Raw genomic sequence first — 15,385 nt, forward strand, 5'->3', positions numbered from 1 at the left:
ATAAACCTTTTCTGAAACCACATTGTTAGCTGTTTACCAACCACAAGTGTCATCATGGCCTTTTCGATTATTGTTCCTATTATTTTAACTACGACACTGGCGAGACTAACAGGTTTGTATTTTGATGGAAGCTGTCTTAATTCTGTTTTATGTGTTCGAGTGACAATTGCATCATTCCAGTTCGTAAATAACTCACCTTGGCCAAACGGCATATTGAATTATCGTAGTCAGTGGAGCAGCAATATATTGTGCAATTTGTCCCAAGATTCAAGGATGTAGTTCATTTGGTCCTGCTGACTTCTTCGTTTCTAAATTGCTAAGAACCTTACATACAACATCTCGATCGAAGCCCACGGTGAGCAGACAATTTTCTGACTTCGTATTTGGGTTTAGTCCTTCGTCTAGAAGAGGCTGTTGAGTGAAAACTGCCCCAAAATAGTTTGCTATAGCCTCTGCTTTTTGCTCATCACCCCCTTTCATTTCAGATTCACTCCCTTCTGTAATTAGGTTAATAATCCAATATTACGTTCTTGTTCTGTAGTTTATGTACGAGTATAATCTCTTAGGCTTCTTGGTTACAGATTGGGCCAAATGCTTTTCATATATTCGCTGAACCTCCTGGATTGTAATTATGAACTTACTTCGAACCGACCTATAGCGTTCAGTCGTACTTGCTGTGCCATGTCTGATGGTGATATTCCAACATTTCTTCTTTTCTCTTGGTAAACGTCGAATATCCCACTCTATCCATAAATAGGCGTGCTTCTTCTTCTTTGGAACTGTGCAGTGTATAAATGTTTCAGTTAGTTGGTGAATAAACTGTTCAGTCCATAAACCAGAACAGCTTACATATGCAGCAGTATATTTGTGGCGGTGATCATGGGTCATGTTACGTGTGTTCACAAACTGGAACGGATGGTCAAGGATCATGTGCTTCAAATGACAATTGTGCAGGCAATAATGATAATTAAATTCACTTAGTGCTGTTTGTTTGAATCTTCCCATTGATGTGTTAGGATTGTAACTGGTCAGTCTCTAATTGGCATATGTGCATACTGTGCGTATTTCCTCGATGTAGCCTTATTTCACAAGCATGGTAAGCAAAGATGGATAGTGGCTAGCAGTGGAATCTAGGATGTGCGTTTCGTCCTATTTAGGACTCGTCAGCTGGACGTACCTGCATCTCAGAGTTGATGTTAACTCTGGGACTCGAACCCAGTACACTTTCGCTTGAAACACCATCGCGTTATCCACTCGGCCACTGAGTCCTGATAGCCACTTGCTTGTGCAATGGGGTGAAGTTGAAATTCACTTAGTATTGTTTGTTAACCAATGATAATTGCGCAAATTGTAAGAATTTACGGAAAATGGAAATAGTGACAAAACTAATCACAAGATAATTCTTGTTTAAATATCCACACAACTAAAGACCTCTTTTGGGAAAATATTCCTGCGTTATGCCTTCCCAATTCAGGTAGGATAGTACTCCCATAGAACGTGTTTTAAAAACAGTCACTGTAGCGGCATTTGAAGTATGGAATTCGAAGTGACATTATTGGGTGACCTCACGTTCTGCGTTAAGATAGGCGAAACAGGTTTAAGCATGTAGAGAGTTCATCGTTAAGGATTTGAGAAAAAGTTCTCACCAACCTTGTTCTCACACATTGGACACGATTGAGTTTTCCAGGATCCTTAAGAAGGCATGGATCAGCCGCTTGGGTTTAATACTTTGGTGCCTTCTGCAATGCAATATGCAGCTGTTATGATGTTGTGACTTGCTGTAACACTCAAGTCAGACTTTTTTGAACCGCGTTCAATCGATATACTGTTTCAGTACACTAGTACTTACAGCATTAGCACACTCTTTCTACAATTAATTTCTAGGCACCAACTTGGAGACCATTCAATGAATTTGTCTAAGTCAAGTTGAATATAAGCACGATTAGTATCAATACTTATTGTCCTCCAGATTTTGACACTCTCGGCGGACAATGGTGTTGATGACTTAGACAGTCACAGTAATTCACAGAAGTAGGAGAAAAAGCAGAGGACATGAAGTGGGCTCCATAGGTACCCCACCTTCAAAAGATTTCAACTCAGATAGTATCTCGTTCAGCAACACAGTCCGTCACAGGCTGCAGAAGACGTTTATTATCCTTTATTGTATAACACTTGTGATTCCAATCATTACTCTTGACGTCGTGAAATAAACCTGCCTGTCGGAAAAATTTCATCTCTTGTGGCTTCCTTGGCTAATGCCAATCCGACAAACGGTGAACAATTCAAACTAGATTTTATAGAAGGGGCACTTCACTATCCTATGTACTATGACTATCACATTCAGAACTTCACCAAGCAACGCCTCCATGAGACATTAGAACCCGGTCAAGAGGTTTGTTTGGTTTCGTTACCAAAAAATTTCTAGACTTCCCTTTATTACAGATTCAAACCCGCTCTCGAATTAGCCGGTCGATCTTTTGACCTGTCTATTGTTGTTTACTATCACGACAATAATGACATTTATTATGCTCATAAGTTATTTAATCAAACTGTTAACGTGAGTTATTTATACTTTGTAATCGTTCCCTGCAGTTATTTGAAATCGAAGAAGGTGTAGACACTGAAATGATTTTCTTGGTTATCTTAGTAATTGCCTTGAGTATAGCAATTCTAATTGGTATCTGGCACTGGTTCACCTCAATCGCTCAAAAAAGACAGCCGGTCAAAAATTCTTCAAAAGTGGTAGAAAACGATGGTGAAAATGCAGTCGAAAACGAATACCTGGCACTAATAAAAAATAAGCCTCAAATTAAAAAAGGTAGTTTATCGTTTGGAAAAGTTGAATCATCTTTTATGCTACACTTGGTTTAAACAAGAGCATGTTGCATTAAATCAGTGTTGCCTGTCTTAAATATTTATCGCGTTCGAAGACCAATTGTTTGTCTAAGGTCAATGCGTAATGTAATCTGCAAAGATTTAACAATCTCCACAACCTTATGGCAATCTACTCTTTGTTACTTTTTTTGTAGATCGCTCTGACCATATAATTCGTCGGCACCAGGGTAGACGCTAAATAACCGAAGAGAGTACATACTTCAGCTCAACTGCTTTCGATTTCCTCACTCGTGTACACATGTCATCTGTAAAAATCTGTATACAATCTCTTCATTTTTAAACTGTCTCCGCCCTAGAACATATACTTTGTGTTTAATGTGACCACTGTTTTTCTTTCTGTACTGTTTGATAAGTCTGTAGTTGTCCCTGCCAATAAAACCCTATCTGGTCAAATATTTACTGTTCTAGCACTTCGTAAGTGTTCTTGGGAATAAGTTCAACTTGTTATGTTTTTTGGAGTATTAAACTCATATTAACCAATTGTACTCAAGTGGTACGATTTAGTGGTAGTTACATACTTTTGGCTATTCTGTGTGAGTTCTACTCAATCAAAACATCACATACATTTCAGTTACTTGTGCGAATATTTCTCGGCCTAGTGACACTTCAGGTTCCGGATGTCTTGTCCCACTGCAAATTAATCGTTTGCGATCTGTGACATTTCCTTTCACTTACATATCAAACACTTTAAGACAATGTACAAATTAGTTTATATGACCAGTCACTTTGATTGAAATGACTTACTGACATATCGGACAATATTTAAAGAAAAGGAAGCATTATGAGAAAAATAAGAAAATAGTGTCACTGGTCCTTATCAGTGTTTCTATTTGATATACGCAGGATCCGGGTTAAAAACCTCGGTATTCGTGGCCGAAACTTTGATGCAAAAGACCGGAGGATAGTTATAGGATACCAGAGGATCCAAACAATGACCTGTAAAAAGAAAAGATGTCACACTTTTCACAATCGTCCAAAAGCTTTTAAACTCGGTTTAAACAATTTATAAGATAAATTTAGCCGAATCTTCTTAATTTAGAGTTGGTAAGACAAGTTACGTTAATTGCGACTGTTGAGTCTTAAAATTTTAGTCTTGGTGGCATCCTTGAACAGTTAAAGAACAATGATGTTAGTTTTCATAGCGCAGAGTATTTACTGTAGTTTTAATTAGAATCAAAACTTTTGGTGTAATATGACCTCAAAAGATTCTACTACATATTGTTACTTAGTTGCCTATGTTTTCTCAACAACAAACCACGATAAATCTCCATTTGGAACTCCCACGAATCATAGGTTTGTTTTAAAAAGGTTAGAGGAACTTTGTGATGGTGAATATTTGCAGCTCAGGAGGACTTTGCAGTTGTGTTTTAAGCTGAGTAATTTCATCTTGGAGTTTCCGGTGTCTTTTCAGGCAGAATCATTAGAACGTACTTCAGGAAAAGTGTGCTGCTAAAATCTCTTCACAACCAACCACCGAGAATGTACCATGAATGGAAATATCCAAACTAATACTCAGTGATCACTATCGGATCCTACCAATGATTCATCACTTTTAAAGTTTCAACTCTATGATGATGGTCATATGTGTGGTGAACAAGTGTGCACAACTAAACATTACTGTTCAACAAGTCATAAGTGAGGGTGTATTATTAGGTAGCATAGCTGTTATATAGATACAATGGCTTAGTGTTGAAAGCACTTTTAACTAACAGATATTCAATGTTCCGTTGGTTGGGTAGCATTATTGGCCTCATACGAGTGCCTCTCAGAGCTACATAAATAAAACTGCGCTTAGCCAATTATGTGACTAATTAAGCACTGCTGACACCAAGTATCGTATTAATTGTTCGTTGGCGGAAAATAAGCGCACTGCTCATGATGGTTATGTGCTCACGTCGTGTATGTATTAATCACATCTTTACCGACTGGTATTAATTCATTATAATAACAATTCATGCTTTTACTACATAATCAAAACACATGGTTTAAGTTTGCATCTAGATAAATTCATTTTTATTACATAAGTATTGACGATATGGATTTATTTTGAGAATCAAGGCAATTTAGTTATCATGTATGATGAATGGATTTCGCTACTATCAATACATGTTATGATACTTTAGTTGAGTCTTGTGAATGTACTTATCGGGATGATCTGGTTTTTTGTTAACAATTAAGTGAGTCTTTGGTGTGTCTGATTGATTGGTAAATACCTGCTTAACTAAACGTTAAGTGCAAACCGAAGCATTTAGGCTTACTTTCTAAAAGTTAAAGATTGAGAAAAATCTTACCATTAATATTCCTTTAGGATGCAGATTTGGTGCGATGAAGCAAACGAGTATTAAGAGATAAACCAGACACAAATCACTAGTATGTATTCCAACAAATCCAACTATGCACAAAAGAGATGAACTAGTTAAGAAATGTAGAGTCGCGTTTCTATATCGAACTCTATGCACAAAAACAAGGAAGTTTATCAGTACATGACGCATGTGGACAAGACGTCTACAAAAATTCCAATAACACCAGTGATCTTCGTAACTTGGAGGCTTATTGAACATTCTGCGGTTTAGTTAATTATTTGATAAGTGGATCTTACCTAGACAAAACTAAAGGTCCGAAGTAATCTATTGAGCTTAAAAGCAATCCTGAACAACCCATAACAAACAGGATAGGTGGTTCGTATACGTGAACCAGCAAAAACAAAATAGTGATTGCAAATATTACAAGCAATGTTGATCGAGGATTTTTCCAACTCAGTATATTCTCAGATTTTACTATTAAACTGAACCAGTCTTCAAGATCCAACATCAGACTTTTTATTTCTGGTTCTCCAACTATGTTTCTCTCGATTTCGAAGACGTCCTGTGTTCTTCTAAGAGTCTTCATTGCAGTAGAATAGATCAGTAGATTATTACGAAGCTTGTATTATTTACAACATTTTGCCTAGAAAGATATTCCAAGCACTAAAATTAGTATATGAGACAATCACATTTTCAATTATCGTTAGTATTTAAACGTGAAAACGCTGATAGATTGATTCCTGGTTCCTTCGGGATATTAAGTCCCTCAATAGTCATGGTACATTGCTAACTAGCTTTTCCAGTCTATCCGTAGTTCCTGTACAGAATTGGAAGTGTACAAAGTGCTGTAGCACTCTAATGCCATAATCAATGTAAAGTGTAAGGAGGGGGCAACGGCCTATTAACGTATACCGTCGCATATCAGGGACTTCATGATTTTCGAGGGTACTGAGAGAAGTGCTACCAGTAGGTTCGCCGCCGTTTTTGTTTGTTGGGACATTAAGACCTAACGATAAAGAAACACTGGTCTCGGCTTGTCGAAGAGAGGTCGCATGACGGAATAAGCTTTTTGGATTGCAGATAAATTTACCGAGTAGCTTTATCTGATACTGAAGGTTGTCTTCTCTAATCACAATTGTGCATTGGTTCCTTGCTTGTTTGAACTGCCTATATTTGCTGTTGTCACCAGTTCGTCTATATTCCTCCCAGCAGTGCCTTTTGCGTCTTAGCAATCGAAAAGTGCGATTCTTGATGACTGTCTTTTGGCATCGTTGGTTGAACAGACTGCTTTGTAGCACATAAGGTCTGGTACAGTAGGAAATCCCAATGAGCGTTCACACCAAGTTGAGAGTGGGCTTCCCAGTCTACTTGCTGTAAATTGACCTGTAAAGTTGGCACGTCCGACGGTTTTTAGTACCAGCATCCTTTGTTAGCGGGATGTCTTAGCTCAAATTCCCTGATAAGGTTGAAGGTCACGACGGAGTGACTGCTTCTCCCCAGAGGAGCCAGGATTGAGAGGTTGTCAATTGGAAATTATTTATATTAGGCCATGCCTTATACGTTTTTAGAGTTTTTTGTTGCCCACGCCTTTTTTAGCAGTGGAAAATGCATTGCTGCAGTATCTCATGAGATCTTCTAGGATGTAAGTGGTGGATGTAATGTGGGTTTTTTTCAATGCGGAATTCTTCGCTGCCGACAAACCTCACTTGTAATCTTTACTTCGATTAGAAAAAACAACTGGCCAATTATTTTCAGCAAATTTTGAAAGTTGCATAAAGCAGTGCATCATTTGAAAAGTCTCATTACATCAAGGTCTTTAATCAAGCTGCAACAGTCGTAAGTAATTCCGTTCGTAGTTGTGTTTCTCGGTCTATGAATTGCTTTTAAATATTTACAATTTAGTTCTTTTAAATAAATTTCATATAATACAGTTGGGTGAATATTCTCTCTCTTTATATATGTATATATATATATACTCTATATAATCGCGGGCATCAAAATGTCGAAGCAAATAAAATAAAATGGCCTTATTCACTCTTCAAATCATATTTGGGGTCGCTATGATTAGTATATACTGATAAGAGCATGCACATTATCTGTTTATTGTTTAAGCGCATCAGTTCACCAAATCCCATAAGTCTTTCTTATTTACCTAATTTTCTCTTAACTGTATCAAGCAGAATTGCAAAAATGCTCCCCTGTCTTTTGGTCTCAATTTTGATACAATGAACTGCTTCTAGTATCTGAAGTATTCTGCTTTAATTTATGAGTTCTAAAAAGTAATCGTCCACACTCAAAGATTGGCTTCCCACGAGTTGTGAACTTCAGAAGCACACATCAAGACTCTTTAGAATCTAAAATCGTTAACTCGCGTTGTAGTGTCGGTTACTATGCTAAGGCCACATAACTTGTTCACAGTCATGGCACGCACGAAGCAGACCACTCGTAAGAGTACAGGTAGGAAGGCACCCAGGAAGCATTTGTCCACTAAAGCTGCACGGAAAAGTACACCAGCTACAGGTGGTGTTAAAAACCACATCGTTATCGTCCTGGAACAGTAGCCTTACGTAAGACTCGCCGTTACCAACTTATTCTAGCTTCTAGACAGGCCAATTTTTCCATTCTTTTTGAGTTACGTTTTGACCTTGTAAATTATTTGCTTATCAATCTTGACTGTTTCCATGTGAGCGTATTTGTGTGCACTTCTTATCTTACTCATCATATGTCTGTAGCTTATTTTTGTCTGACTATAAATATCGATTGGCGCTTGGTTAGATTTAATTAGCTCACACTCCTTCCTTGTGCATCATTTCGCTTCTCTCTCTTCTCTTCGCATCATCCGTCTCATTGTCAGTCCGAATCGATGAGTGTAAACAATATGCGTATCCGAAAATCCATTCTCGTATTTGACTTATTTAGTTCCGTTACTTAGTAACGTGATTTCAGTTAATAATTATATACGAGAATAGTCAGGATGTATTTATTTTAACAGATAAACATTGGTACATGCGGGCACCAGATATATATGCGCCAGGATGTATAATTCAATGACAATTATTCACACGGTCCAAATGGACTCAGATATTGGGCTACAAAAACCTCTAAAAACGTATAAGGCATGGCCTAATATAAATAATTTCCAATTGACAACCTCTCAATCCTGGCTCCTCTGGGGAGAAGCAGTCACTCCGTCGTGACCTTCAACCTTATCAGGGAATTTGAGCTAAGACATCCCGCTAACAAAGGATGCTGGTACTAAAAACCGTCGGACGTGCCAACTTTACAGGTCAATTTACAGCAAGTAGACTGGGAAGCCCACTCTCAACTTGGTGTGAACGCTCATTGGGATTTCCTACTGTACCAGACCTTATGTGCTACAAAGCAGTCTGTTCAACCAACGATGCCAAAAGACAGTCATCAAGAATCGCACTTTTCGATTGCTAAGACGCAAAAGGCACTGCTGGGAGGAATATAGACGAACTGGTGACAACAGCAAATATAGGCAGTTCAAACAAGCAAGGAACCAATGCACAATTGTGATTAGAGAAGACAACCTTCAGTATCAGATAAAGCTACTCGGTAAATTTATCTGCAATCCAAAAAGCTTATTCCGTCATGCGACCTCTCTTCGACAAGCCGAGACCAGTGTTTCTTTATCGTTAGGTCTTAATGTCCCAACAAACAAAAACGGCGGCGAACCTACTGGTAGCACTTCTCTCAGTACCCTCGAAAATCATGAAGTCCCTGATATGCGACGGTATACGTTAATAGGCCGTTGCCCCCTCCTTACACTTTACATTGATTATGGCATTAGAGTGCTACAGCACTTTGTACACTTCCAATTCTGTACAGGAACTACGGATAGACTGGAAAAGCTAGTTAGCAATGTACCATGACTATTGAGGGACTTAATATCCCGAAGGAACCAGGAATCAATCTATCAGCGTTTTCACGTTTAAATACTAACGATAATTGAAAATGTGATTGTCTCATATACTAATTTTAGTGCTTGGAATATCTTTCTAGGCAAAATGTTGTAAATAATACAAGCTTCGTAATAATCTACTGATCTATTCTACTGCAATGAAGACTCTTAGAAGAACACAGGACGTCTTCGAAATCGAGAGAAACATAGTTGGAGAACCAGAAATAAAAAGTCTGATGTTGGATCTTGAAGACTGGTTCAGTTTAATAGTAAAATCTGAGAATATACTGAGTTGGAAAAATCCTCGATCAACATTGCTTGTAATATTTGCAATCACTATTTTGTTTTTGCTGGTTCACGTATACGAACCACCTATCCTGTTTGTTATGGGTTGTTCAGGATTGCTTTTAAGCTCAATAGATTACTTCGGACCTTTAGTTTTGTCTAGGTAAGATCCACTTATCAAATAATTAACTAAACCGCAGAATGTTCAATAAGCCTCCAAGTTACGAAGATCACTGGTGTTATTGGAATTTTTGTAGACGTCTTGTCCACATGCGTCATGTACTGATAAACTTCCTTGTTTTTGTGCATAGAGTTCGATATAGAAACGCGACTCTACATTTCTTAACTAGTTCATCTCTTTTGTGCATAGTTGGATTTGTTGGAATACATACTAGTGATTCGTGTCTGGTTTATCTCTTAATACTCGTTTGCTTCATCGCACCAAATCTGCATCCTAAAGGAATATTAATGGTAAGATTTTTCTCAATCTTTAACTTTTAGAAAGTAAGCCTAAATGCTTCGGTTTGCACTTAACGTTTAGTTAAGCAGGTATTTACCAATCAATCAGACACACCAAAGACTCACTTAATTGTTAACAAAAAACCAGATCATCCCGATAAGTACATTCACAAGACTCAACTAAAGTATCATAACATGTATTGATAGTAGCGAAATCCATTCATCATACATGATAACTAAATTGCCTTGATTCTCAAAATAAATCCATATCGTCAATACTTATGTAATAAAAATGAATTTATCTAGATGCAAACTTAAACCATGTGTTTTGATTATGTAGTAAAAGCATGAATTGTTATTATAATGAATTAATACCAGTCGGTAAAGATGTGATTAATACATACACGACGTGAGCACATAACCATCATGAGCAGTGCGCTTATTTTCCGCCAACGAACAATTAATACGATACTTGGTGTCAGCAGTGCTTAATTAGTCACATAATTGGCTAAGCGCAGTTTTATTTATGTAGCTCTGAGAGGCACTCGTATGAGGCCAATAATGCTACCCAACCAACGGAACATTGAATATCTGTTAGTTAAAAGTGCTTTCAACACTAAGCCATTGTATCTATATAACAGCTATGCTACCTAATAATACACCCTCACTTATGACTTGTTGAACAGTAATGTTTAGTTGTGCACACTTGTTCACCACACATATGACCATCATCATAGAGTTGAAACTTTAAAAGTGATGAATCATTGGTAGGATCCGATAGTGATCACTGAGTATTAGTTTGGATATTTCCATTCATGGTACATTCTCGGTGGTTGGTTGTGAAGAGATTTTAGCAGCACACTTTTCCTGAAGTACGTTCTAATGATTCTGCCTGAAAAGACACCGGAAACTCCAAGATGAAATTACTCAGCTTAAAACACAACTGCAAAGTCCTCCTGAGCTGCAAATATTCACCATCACAAAGTTCCTCTAACCTTTTTAAAACAAACCTATGATTCGTGGGAGTTCCAAATGGAGATTTATCGTGGTTTGTTGTTGAGAAAACATAGGCAACTAAGTAACAATATGTAGTAGAATCTTTTGAGGTCATATTACACCAAAAGTTTTGATTCTAATTAAAACTACAGTAAATACTCTGCGCTATGAAAACTAACATCATTGTTCTTTAACTGTTCAAGGATGCCACCAAGACTAAAATTTTAAGACTCAACAGTCGCAATTAACGTAACTTGTCTTACCAACTCTAAATTAAGAAGATTCGGCTAAATTTATCTTATAAATTGTTTAAACCGAGTTTAAAAGCTTTTGGACGATTGTGAAAAGTGTGACATCTTTTCTTTTTACAGGTCATTGTTTGGATCCTCTGGTATCCTATAACTATCCTCCGGTCTTTTGCATCAAAGTTTCGGCCACGAATACCGAGGTTTTTAACCCGGATCCTGCGTATATCAAATAGAAACACTGATAAGGACCAGTGACACTATTTTCTTATTTTTCTCATAATGCTTCCTTTTCTTTAAATATTGTCCGATATGTCAGTAAGTCATTTCAATCAAAGTGACTGGTCATATAAACTAATTTGTACATTGTCTTAAAGTGTTTGATATGTAAGTGAAAGGAAATGTCACAGATCGCAAACGATTAATTTGCAGTGGGACAAGACATCCGGAACCTGAAGTGTCACTAGGCCGAGAAATATTCGCACAAGTAACTGAAATGTATGTGATGTTTTGATTGAGTAGAACTCACACAGAATAGCCAAAAGTATGTAACTACCACTAAATCGTACCACTTGAGTACAATTGGTTAATATGAGTTTAATACTCCAAAAAACATAACAAGTTGAACTTATTCCCAAGAACACTTACGAAGTGCTAGAACAGTAAATATTTGACCAGATAGGGTTTTATTGGCAGGGACAACTACAGACTTATCAAACAGTACAGAAAGAAAAACAGTGGTCACATTAAACACAAAGTATATGTTCTAGGGCGGAGACAGTTTAAAAATGAAGAGATTGTATACAGATTTTTACAGATGACATGTGTACACGAGTGAGGAAATCGAAAGCAGTTGAGCTGAAGTATGTACTCTCTTCGGTTATTTAGCGTCTACCCTGGTGCCGACGAATTATATGGTCAGAGCGATCTACAAAAAAAGTAACAAAGAGTAGATTGCCATAAGGTTGTGGAGATTGTTAAATCTTTGCAGATTACATTACGCATTGACCTTAGACAAACAATTGGTCTTCGAACGCGATAAATATTTAAGACAGGCAACACTGATTTAATGCAACATGCTCTTGTTTAAACCAAGTGTAGCATAAAAGATGATTCAACTTTTCCAAACGATAAACTACCTTTTTTAATTTGAGGCTTATTTTTTATTAGTGCCAGGTATTCGTTTTCGACTGCATTTTCACCATCGTTTTCTACCACTTTTGAAGAATTTTTGACCGGCTGTCTTTTTTGAGCGATTGAGGTGAACCAGTGCCAGATACCAATTAGAATTGCTATACTCAAGGCAATTACTAAGATAACCAAGAAAATCATTTCAGTGTCTACACCTTCTTCGATTTCAAATAACTGCAGGGAACGATTACAAAGTATAAATAACTCACGTTAACAGTTTGATTAAATAACTTATGAGCATAATAAATGTCATTATTGTCGTGATAGTAAACAACAATAGACAGGTCAAAAGATCGACCGGCTAATTCGAGAGCGGGTTTGAATCTGTAATAAAGGGAAGTCTAGAAATTTTTTGGTAACGAAACCAAACAAACCTCTTGACCGGGTTCTAATGTCTCATGGAGGCGTTGCCTGGTGAAGTTCTGAATGTGATAGTCATAGTACATAGGATAGTGAAGTGCCCCTTCTATAAAATCTAGTTTGAATTGTTCACCGTTTGTCGGATTGGCATTAGCCAAGGAAGCCACAAGAGATGAAATTTTTCCGACAGGCAGGTTTATTTCACGACGTCCAGAGTAAAGACCGTAGGGAGGTTTACTAAGGGCTACCAAGACATTAACGGCTGGAGATCCTTTGAATCTATCGTCTTCATTTGTTACAGAAGGTAAAAGCGTGGAGTCTTCTTCCGACAAAATAGTTGCGTCTTCAGCAAAAGAACTAAGTACTATAAAGTAGAAAGTTAATAAATTAAGTAAGAGATCCAAACAAGACGTATGATTTATAAATATTGCTTTGATCACGATCAGATAGATATATCATATGGTGAACATGCTGCATTAGTCCCAAAAGTAATAATCTTCTAAATGTTTCAAGGATGTTTATACCACGGTTAATTGAACTTAGAGAGTCGATATACAGGCTAGGTGCAAAATATTACGTTAAAATGGCTGAAGATGTCTTGAATTAGCAACAAACCTTTAAAGATGAGGTGGATCAGTTATCACTTTTTTTTACCAATTAAAACTGTACACGAATTTGCTGTCTGAATTCCATTCTGGAAGTTAGGTTTAAAATATGATGGTAGAGCTATAATACTTAACAACTGCTTCTAATAAAAGCGGCTATCAAGAAAGCTGTCTTCCCTAATATTGCTTTCATTAGTTTGATCTTTCTTCGGCCTACGATAGCAATACAATTTTCCCTAGTACTTAAACATTTATACTGATGAGATCAACTAAAGGTTCTCTAGGTCGGTTTGATGCGATACTTTCAATCTATCTGGAGACGCATCGAGCATAGTAACACTTAATAGCGTCAGCGAACAAACCGTGTTTTCTATTAGTACTAAGAGGTTCCTAGAAGCGAGGCTAGGGACAATAGGGTCGAACAATCCTACAGTTTCTTGATATAAAACTCAACTATGGTACCCAATTTTGTGTAGACATATATATTTTCGACGTTTTTTGTATTGTAGAAGGCGAACTATTTAAAAAGGATGATGATATTTTAATCAGTGAGTAAACTTGTTGGTCTTCAACGTGTCAATACATCAGATTACTGCTTCCACTTTAATTTAATCCCATCCATTTAAATTGTCAACAAAAGTAAAGTAATTTTGAGATTATTTAATACGTTCTACTGAAATATTCACTTTCTGGAGATGGTATATACTAATCTCTTCCACGGACTAGGTTTTCGTTGCCCAACGGAGAATGGTATGCTGTGTGATGGTTGTGAAGATTATTACCACGAATTCTGGAAAAAATCATACCATCTGCACGGAAAAGATGAAGTAGGACAGGGTGTATACATCTTGATCTATAATGTTACTCAAAAGCACATTGCCATCTCGCCTAAAAAGATTGCTAGAATAAACTCAAAGGGCGTAAAAAATAAATGGAAGTGTTATGTCAATATGGCCAACAAGTTCAACCCCAACTCTTACATCTGCTACTAATGTTATGCCGAAAAAGAAGTCACTTGTCCTGACTCAATCTAAACGTGGAAGCAAAAAGTCGAGGACAGCTGCCAAAATGAAAATATCACACAGGAAGTATGTCTGCTGTACAAATTATTGGGAGTAGGGATATAAAAAGGAATGTGCAGAAACCGAGTATCTCACGACAAACGGGAAACTCAATTAGAATAGATAAACCCAAAGAGCAAAAAGAGGAGACATGAAAGATAAGGTCCCTGTAAACATTTCTGAAGGGTTGACAAGTTTTTTTACTCACACTTGACTAATTTCACTGAAAAAGACTAGACTTCAGTGGAAAATATCATAGTGAGTGTAGTCTTTATAAATCTTAGTAAGGCCTCGGACAAGTTATTTTGTACGAGCATTAGAGTGAAGCTAGAAAGCCCCAGTATCGGTTGTACAGTTAGATATGAGATTAATTACTGTTTAAATAAGTAGATTGCGAATGAAAACCTGTGAAACACTGCAAAAGACAATCCTAGATCCCTTTTCTTCCTTACTACACGCGAATAACTCAACCAAAATGGGAAAGTCATCGAATTAATTTCTTGCAGACAACATAAACCTTTCCAGACGCATAAAAAGTGAGAATGATAAGCTAGGATCACCGGGAAGTTTAAGTGAACCCGTTATGTAAATAAGTCCGTGGTGGTTGGAAGTGAACTCGAGGAGAAGTGCAGCAACGAAAGTCGGCTACAGCGACGATGGCGGTATTTTAGACCTACGGTGTGAGCACTTTGGTATCTTATCATATGTTAGAAGGTGGCTAATCGTTTGAGTCAGCCGATAGTTCACTAAAAGACAACCGCTGCACTTATTTCAGACCTCTTACTTTTATTTATGTCTTATAATTTAAAAGGACAATTTCACAGTCTAAAAACTAAGATCAAATAATTCACTTCTGAAGTTTTGTTTCTTAGACTTAGTCTTGAATTACTGCGATTCTACGACATAATGTGCAATATCAGAAACATTTTCAGTGCATTCAAAGCAAGAACTAACATGGATGACTTGATCACCTGTCCTTATCCTAGAAAACTGGGACGACAAGTTACAAAAACAGTCAACGTGGTTATCAGTACCATTAACTGATCCTAGTTTTAACAGC

At 37.2% G+C, this 15,385-nt stretch overlaps 2 protein-coding genes and 1 non-coding gene across 4 annotated transcripts; 1 reads left to right on the plus strand and 2 right to left on the minus strand.

The window, feature by feature from the left end:
- Positions 1–1,197: 1,197 nt before the first annotated feature.
- Positions 1,198–1,267, minus strand: Smp_tRNA_00674_Pseudo_TTC.1.1. The gene has a single exon. It is a non-coding gene (tRNA).
- A 1,358-nt stretch (positions 1,268–2,625) lies between these two features.
- On the plus strand, positions 2,626–12,752 carry Smp_071600.1 (putative translocon-associated protein, alpha subunit; the record flags this gene model as incomplete). 2 transcript variants are annotated; one of them, XM_018789970.1, is given in 5 exon segments in its annotated part: positions 2,626–2,688; positions 11,993–12,036; positions 12,338–12,365; positions 12,370–12,511; positions 12,745–12,752. In XM_018789970.1, coding segments are annotated over 5 exon segments (285 nt in total).
- Smp_071590 (putative tbx2 protein) lies at positions 3,801–9,717 on the minus strand (the record flags this gene model as incomplete). Its single annotated transcript, XM_018789972.1, has 4 exons — positions 3,801–3,831; positions 5,495–5,783; positions 9,304–9,376; positions 9,604–9,717. The coding sequence occupies 4 exons, from the start codon at positions 9,715–9,717 to the stop codon at positions 3,801–3,803; spliced, it is 507 nt and encodes a 168-aa protein (XP_018655362.1).
- Positions 12,753–15,385: the final 2,633 nt, after the last annotated feature.

Source organism: Schistosoma mansoni, chromosome W, assembly GCF_000237925.1.
Source record: "Schistosoma mansoni strain Puerto Rico chromosome W, complete genome".
In the NCBI taxonomy this organism is placed as follows: Eukaryota; Metazoa; Platyhelminthes; class Trematoda; order Strigeidida; family Schistosomatidae; genus Schistosoma; species Schistosoma mansoni.